The sequence below is a fragment of the Seriola lalandi genome, unplaced genomic scaffold (genome assembly GCF_002814215.2).
Source record: "Seriola lalandi dorsalis isolate HSWRI2012SDOR001 ecotype SW California unplaced genomic scaffold, Sedor1 jcf7180002054889, whole genome shotgun sequence".
In the NCBI taxonomy this organism is placed as follows: domain Eukaryota; kingdom Metazoa; phylum Chordata; class Actinopteri; order Carangiformes; family Carangidae; genus Seriola; species Seriola lalandi.
In genome coordinates, this window is record NW_019525441.1 from 208223 (window position 1) to 216061 (window position 7839).

Genomic DNA, 7839 nt, shown 5'->3' on the forward strand with positions numbered 1-7839 from the left:
ACATACACACATACATACAAGTGGACTAAGACCACTCTACTCTCTCCCTATAATTCAACACATTTATTCACTCCAGCTCTACCCTCAGTGTGTTTCTATAAAAAGACATGGTCATAGCATCCAACAGTCCATCCAATCCCTTTCTCTCCTCCTGCCAGGCTGTAATGAAATCCTCTATGCTACACCAAAGGTTATTCTACCCTCTGACATAAGAAAATGATAAACGCCTGTGGTAATGATATTGAGTCAGCAGGGGGGACTTCTGATATGTATGTGTGTGTGTGTGTGTGTGTGCGTGTCTGACCTGGGTCTCTGACATGACATAGAGGTAGTGGTGGTCAGAAGAGAAGGCCATGTCTCTGAGGATGGGTCCACTCTCCACCGCCTGCACCGTCTCATACTGCAGGGCACGAGAGGAGCCGTCTACCCGGATCTGGAAAAGCAGAGAAGCACATTATGAATTACTTAAATATATTCAATATTCAAGTTAATATTTTAACTTTATTGATTTAGCATCTGATATGGTGGGGGTAAAGTGCCTTGGTCAGGATCAGTGACATTTTCACATTTGGTTTGGATTTTTTAATTCAACAACTGCCAAGACACTGTGTTACCAGCGCTATCGCAGAAGTAGTGAAGAGCACAGAGAAGCCAGTAATACCTACTTTTTAACAATTTTCTTTCACAGTATCTTCAATGTAAATATTTTTCTTCATCGTTCGTTAGTTACTGTATAATCAAATAAACAATGTAGATGAAAGGGCTGAAAATATAACCTGTAAATAAAGAACGTATGAGATAAAAAAAAAAACAGAAGAAACAGTGAGAGAGAGAGTAATATTGCCTTTCACAGGGAATGACTTGACAATGGAACAAGGGTGGTGTCTAGAACAACAAGGTGTGTAATTAGGAAGCGAGGTCTCATTAAAAAGGTACTTTTGGACATTATTATTGGCAAAATTGCCCATCTACCACATTCTGCCTGAGGATTTTCCCATACGTCACGACTTTCAGTGCTGTATGGGAGAAGCTCATCTTTCTCTATCACTGTTTCAGCCATTCAAAAGTGATTATGGTAATTAGGCATCTGGGCAAGAGGTGTGGTCTGTGGGGCCCCTAGGTGTGTTTACTCAGCAGAAAGTGGATTGAACTAGCCCCACACACACATAGTGGTGTGAAAGAAATGTTCTGGGTTGTGCCTGAACATCTGCTTACTTAGTTCCTCTCTCTCTCTTGCACGCACGCACGCACGCACGCACACACACACACACACACACACACACACACACACACACACGCGCACACGCACGGGGTGTGTTCCAAATGATCCTTTCTAAATCAGGTCCTCTGGCTGTAACTTCCCGGTAACACACAGGTCTGACACCTACCTACCCAAGCAACTTTCAGCACCTGGTAGAATACACACTCCCACATTCACATATGTACACAGGCCTGTGTGGGCTTGCAGACAGGTGTGAAGCAAGTCTTGTTAAAGTTGTGATGACTCTTGGTGGTTTTTTGTGCTCTTCAGCACGTAAGGGTTCACAAGTAAAAGGCACAAACTGGAGATAATTGGACAGGAAGCAGATGGCTGTGCCGACAGGTGAGTCACTTCATGATTAATTATAATACACCGATGACACCATACTCTGTGTGTTCCCTCTGTCAGCATATCATTAAAAATACCTTTCTGCTGGCCCCGCCTAAAGCTAAAGTCTCTTTAAGGTCAAGAAGCCTCAACTGTTCTAAGTAGATAAACTGAACCCTTTGGTAAAATGGTGCTGTCCCCACTGAAAACAGAACTTGTTGTCTTTGTTTGGGACTGGGTGAAAATTATTGGAGGGGATTTATGTGTTATTTAAGCCATACTTTCTAAGATTTATTGTTACAAAAATACATAGCTTTTGTATGTGCCGTGGGTTATAAAGTTGCACTCTTTGTCTCTCAACATTTTATTTGGGATGAATGTCAGTTTTTACGAAACAGGACAGAAACACTATGTACGTTCTTTATAGTAAGTGACTGACTTGATTCTGCATTGTGGTGGAAATCTGTGTAACAAAGGACAATGACAATGATCTGTCTTTCTGTCAGTTTAGTCCAGTCTTTAGTCCAACTTTATACACAACATGAGCATGTAAAGAAGGGACTTTCCCACAAAAGGTTACAAGTTCATTGATCAGCAACCTACAGCTAGCTCATCTTAACTATAAAACCTACTGCTGCATCGTGTTGCCTGAGGTGAGACTAGTTCCGGTTTGAGAGGCGAAGATGCGGAGGAAGTAAGTCAGACATGGCTACCTTTTGCTACCTAAGTGTTTTGACACATTTCTATGACAGCATCATAACAGAAACCAAAGAATCAACTGCTCCTCTACACTCCAACTTTTCTTTGTCTTTGGCTCAGACAATCAACTACTGTATAGTAAAGAAAGAAACGCAAGTACACTGACTGCAGTTTAAGTCCTGCCCTCCTCCTGCTGTTATTCTTATATCCAGTTTCACAACATGACATTTCTTTAAGCAGGCACTATCTTTCACCCTGATTTCACCCTGCTCTCCCTCCTCCTTTGTTTCTCACTCATTCTTCCTCTCTCACTCTGCCTCCTGCTTGGCTTGTGTAGTGATCTTGATCTCAAAGGACCTTGAGTTCTGTGTATCAAAGCCTTACACACTTTCACTGGGAACTATTGTATGCACTAGGGTCAGCTGCAAAGAAAAGAACAGAAGGCAAATAGGAGATTGAGTAAGAAGAGAGGGAGGTAGGAAGAAAGAATCCTCCACACGAGCGAGGGCCAGATTCAGCAGGTGGGGTTATCTAATCTGCCCAATTGGGTGAGTTAATTTGAGGCGCTGCGCGTATGTGCACAGTACACAGCATGTCTGTGTATTTGCATGTATGTGAAGATGTGTGTGTATCGGCTTACACTCGCCGAATATGAGAAAAGTGTGGAGCCAATTGCTGAGCAGAGTTAAAGGGCAGACAGTCTATGGCAGTGGCTGAATATAGAGTTTTATTGTGTTGGGACAGATCCACAGTCGCCGGGGAGCTGAGGGGCTTCAAGGGGAAGCTCCTGTATATTATCCCTCAATCTGACCACCAACAAAACAAATGAGCCACCAGGGAACACACAGCATGTCCGCAAGCATGCAACACTGGCTGGTTTAGTCACACTGGGACTGGAGGGGAACAAGGGAGAAAGACCAATTTAAATCAAAGGCCAGTGGACTTGTTTGTACAATAATTGGCACATATAAAGTATTTAATAGTAAATTTACCCTATTATTTTTGTTTTATCAACACAGCAGGTTCACCCTGGGCTTATATATTTTAAACAGTTACAGCAGACTCCATCTCCCCTGGTATTAAACTCTGCACTTTAAAAAGAATAATCCTCCAAAATGTCGACTTACAGTTTGTGGGGTTCTCTACAGTCAAATGAAAATAAACATCTAGTGCATGATTTTTTTTTACTACAAAGACACACACCACCCACAAACAAAAAGCCTACTCAGCATTGACGGAACACAAGCAATACCTTAATTCCCTTGTTGAAAGGCTAAAGCTAATGATTCTGATTTGTTATGAAATGACTAATCCTAGTTTCATTGTCGGCAACAGTAATTATTAATATATCTTTAAGTAATTTTTTCATCAGCTGAAAATCATTAAGGCAGCTACAGTGGTGCTAGCCAATATTATCTGATTCCTTTTCAACAGTAATAAAGTGGATTAGCTGCTCTATGCTAAATGGATTACAATGCTAATCTCTGCTATCACATTAGCACTACACAATAGACATCCAGTGCCAGACAGACTTCATTCTGCCTCAGAGTAGTGGTAAGGTGAGAGATGCATTGGACCCACACATAAATGCACACATACTAATGTGTGTGTTCACACGAGCACTTCCATGCATGGAAAACACTGGCATTTCACTCTCTTTCTTTCACACACTTACACACGCACACACAAGCAGAGGCAGTCTGGCTGGAGCGACTCATATGGTAATGAGGGACACTCTGGGGAGAGTGAGGAGAGTTACTGGCACTTTTGACTCATAGAGCACACTTCCTCAGCCCTGCAAAATGTGTGTTGTAAATATTGCTTCAGCAGCTCTGTGTGAGTCGGGATCCGTATGTGTGTGCATCTGTGGAAGAGATCTACGCTATATCGCTAATCATATAGAGACCACCCTGGTCAAAAACTGTATCCCCCTAGTGGCTGTGACAGATACCTACACCAGTACTATCAATGAATACACAGGTAAAGACAGTGGCTTCTGCAGTAAAAAAAAAAAAAAAAAAGAAAAAAGAAAAAGTCTAGATACCTGAGGTGCATAGGTATCTTTACTCTCACAAAAACACAAACATTCAGACATTCAGAATAAATAAAATATTTATGGAGTGTTTTTAAACTTATTCAGACCTTCCAAGAGCAGTGACTGACTATCCTTTGTTTTCTGGAGCTCTACCATTAAAGTATAGCAGAATAGGTTATACTGACATACTGAAATACTGACAACTGTAGATACACTTATAAAACATTTGCAGTGTTACAGTGTGGAGAAAAAGAAATCACACCTCATAGGCAGATGGTATTTTCTGCCTTGAATCTGTCAATGAAGAATAATGTGCCCAAAGTGACTACCTCTCTCTCTCCATGGGGCTAACAGCTAGCAGAAGGTGTGATACAGACAGGGAAACCATTCCGGTGTGAAAACCACAGGAGAACCCTCTTTCTGCTTCCTCGTACTGGCACTGTACACCACAAAAGCAAACGGAAGGTACAGCACTGCACTTCCTCTGACTCTGCATGGAATCCAGTTTGTGGCAGGTAAAAATGTAATCCTGGATTATCTCTCTCAATGAAAATACGGTGTTTTACACTGTGCTAAAACTGTTTGTGTTATATTGTACAATAAAATCAATAGGATGTACACTGACAAAGATGCAGAAATGTATCAAGCTACATACCAATCTCAAATTACTAGAATGTCAAAACATGGATTGTTATTTTGTCAGTGGTTGAGTCCAAAAGACATCCAGGTCAATAATGTTGTTGCCCCTCAAGGAACTTTCTTCCAGTGAAAATTACCCATTGAAATTCAGTACTCCTGGTTGAACATCTGAGCACTTCTATTGATTTTGGATAATCTCATTGAGCTGTTGTGCCATTATGCAGAAACTACTTTACATCAAGTGGTGAGATGGATTGTCCACATTTTAGGGGGAGTCCAGTCAATCCTCAGGAGGCATAAAAAACTGCTGCATTAGTGTTAGTGCAGGTGATAGTTGTGGCAGGATATACAAAGACAGAACTACCCCCTGTGGACAACAACACATTGGGGAAATTACACATTGAATGTGTACTTCCTAAAACATACAACAGCTGAAATAGGGGAACTATGTGCATGGTGGAAGTGATCGGAGAATTGTGTCCTTGCCTCATATGGCATAGATTTTGGGGTGGCAAAAGGAAGGCTAGTCACACAGAGTTGCAGTCTGGTAAGCATGGCAAACACACACTAACACACCATGGCTGGAACACACACCATGACCAACATGCTGCTGGTGGAAGCCAGAATAAGCTGCTGACTAAAGTATCGCTATGCTCAGACATGAGCCATGCAACCACAGTGAGGTGAGTGGGCTGGAGCAGAATGTCATCCAAAGTCACACAGCATGCTGGGAAACTTAAATCACCACAATATTTGTGTGAGGAATTCCACCAATCCTCAGAAACGTGCCCTTGGGCAAATCAAAGTCAGTGCCAGCATTTCTATTGCCAACAGGGGTCATGAACCTTTATCTGCTGGATATCCACATATGTCTTGTACAGTAAATATTAATCCACTTGGTTCCAAAATGCAGTTAAAATACTTTTAAAGGTAACAACTAGTCTTGTAGTATATTGGTAGCGTTGATTCTAATTGACCAACTTTGATGCTAAGCCCAGTAATTGCGGTACGTAATGCTAAACTGAAAACAAAAAATATATGTTGTATTAATTATCTAATCTAATTATCTAATACAACACATATTATTTTTGACCTACCATACCTACCATAGCAGAGCATGACATTAGCTTCATAAAGAAATGAATGATGACAGACACTTTGTGTGCATTCACTTTTATTTACATTTTCTAAATGGGTAGATTTTTGAGTTTAACTGCTGCGAATCTTCTTCTGTTGCTTTTCCCTAATACTGTTTATTGGAGTTGACTTATTTCAGTGACATTTAAGCATACCAGAGTAGAAATATGGACATGGGGGTCTCTCCTGGGGTCTCCTCCTTAAACCCTTGGGTCCTTAGCCAGTTCAAGATATCAATCAGAAACATTTTGGATCTGCATCAGCACAGCAACATGCCAAATACCACTGTAACTCAACCTGCCACACTTGGGTTAGGATTCAACCCTCTTTTTCAAACCAAAGTGTGTGTTAGGTATTCAACCAGGCAAGGCAGGACAGGCAATAAGAGCTCAGAAAGAGGGACAGCCAGACAGACAGAAACAACCGAGGGAACATAAACTGTGAAAGAGACAGGAAGAAAAGAAACAACGTATCGTCACTACATAATGGCAATGTGTCTCTCCACGCATTCTATTCATACCGACAGCAATACAATGGTGGCTGTCTGATTGCCCAAATCTGTCCAGCTCACTGAAACATATGGCAGACAGAGAGAAAAGAGGGGGTGAGGGGGGTAGAAAGAATAACAGAAGAAAAGGAGGCTAGGAGGCGGACTGGATCCATCTCTGAGTGTCAATCAATGCCGGAACAAACCCTCCACTTCCACATTCAGTGCCTCAATATATAGCTCCAGGCAAGATGGACTGGTGCAAAACTAGTGGGGGAGTGTGGATGATTTGACATTAATCTGAGGGTATTAATGAGGATGTGGCACACTAACTGTGGAATGCTTGGCTGCATGTGTTGCACTGCTGGAGCAAAGAATCACATATGATCTGCTATTCATCACCAACAGGAGTTATTGCAGACAATAAAAGCCTGACAAGTGTTTTTATTCTATCTGCGAAAAAGACTGGACAAAAAGGAAAGCACTACAGATGTAGTGTGTAGACAAGTACAGCAGGTGACACAAGAATGACTAATGCCATGGTAATTCTACATCCAGTGTCTTTTGGCATAGTATTTTATGTTTTATGACAAGCTATAATGGAGACATCTTGCAGTTATCCAGAAGGTACAACAAAGGCTCATGGTTTACTGCTTTCCTTTATGGAAGTAAAATATTCATTCACTTCACTGAAGACACTTTTAAAGCGCCGCCCCCCCCCCTTCCCTTCCTTCCTTCTTTCCTTCCGGCTTGAGTCCTTTCTCTATAGGAGGATGAGTGGGCAAAAAACCCCACAGAGTGGAACTGAACTCATTCTGTGCTTTAATTCACTATTCTCTGTTTTATGTTTGCGATTATGCATATCTGCTACACAGCAGGATTTTAATTAATGCCTTTCCCCCTAATGCCTGCGCTGTGAAAGAAGGTGCTTTGTGGGTTCAAATCAGGGAAATGTCATTGTTAGCAGGGAAGTAACTACAGAGACTTGCATTGGCAGAGTCAAAACTATGCAGAATATGACCTCTGTGTGGCCCTCCTGTTGATTTTGTTTTTATTGAGGTTAAATCCTTGCAGATGTTTGATTTTGGACACGTTGTTTAGGAACAGAAGGCTACAAGAAACTTCTGGAAAACCTCCACAACTTGGTGCTCGGAAATAAAAGTCGTATAACCGTGTATTAGTGAATGGCCTGAGCAGTGTTTCCTCTAGGATTTTTTTCAGCAGTGGGGGCATGCCATATGGGGGGGGGGGGGG

General features: G+C 41.7%; 1 protein-coding gene across 1 annotated transcript in view; it reads right to left on the bottom strand.

Moving 5' to 3' along the window:
• plxna4 (plexin A4) overlaps positions 1–7839 on the bottom strand; it is a 236378-nt gene that overhangs the window by 95929 nt on the left and 132610 nt on the right. Inside the window, exon 4 of the mRNA XM_087180100.1 lies at positions 305–433. Within this exon, the coding sequence (XP_087036226.1) occupies positions 305–433 (129 nt within the window). The remainder of the gene's footprint in view (positions 1–304; positions 434–7839) is intronic.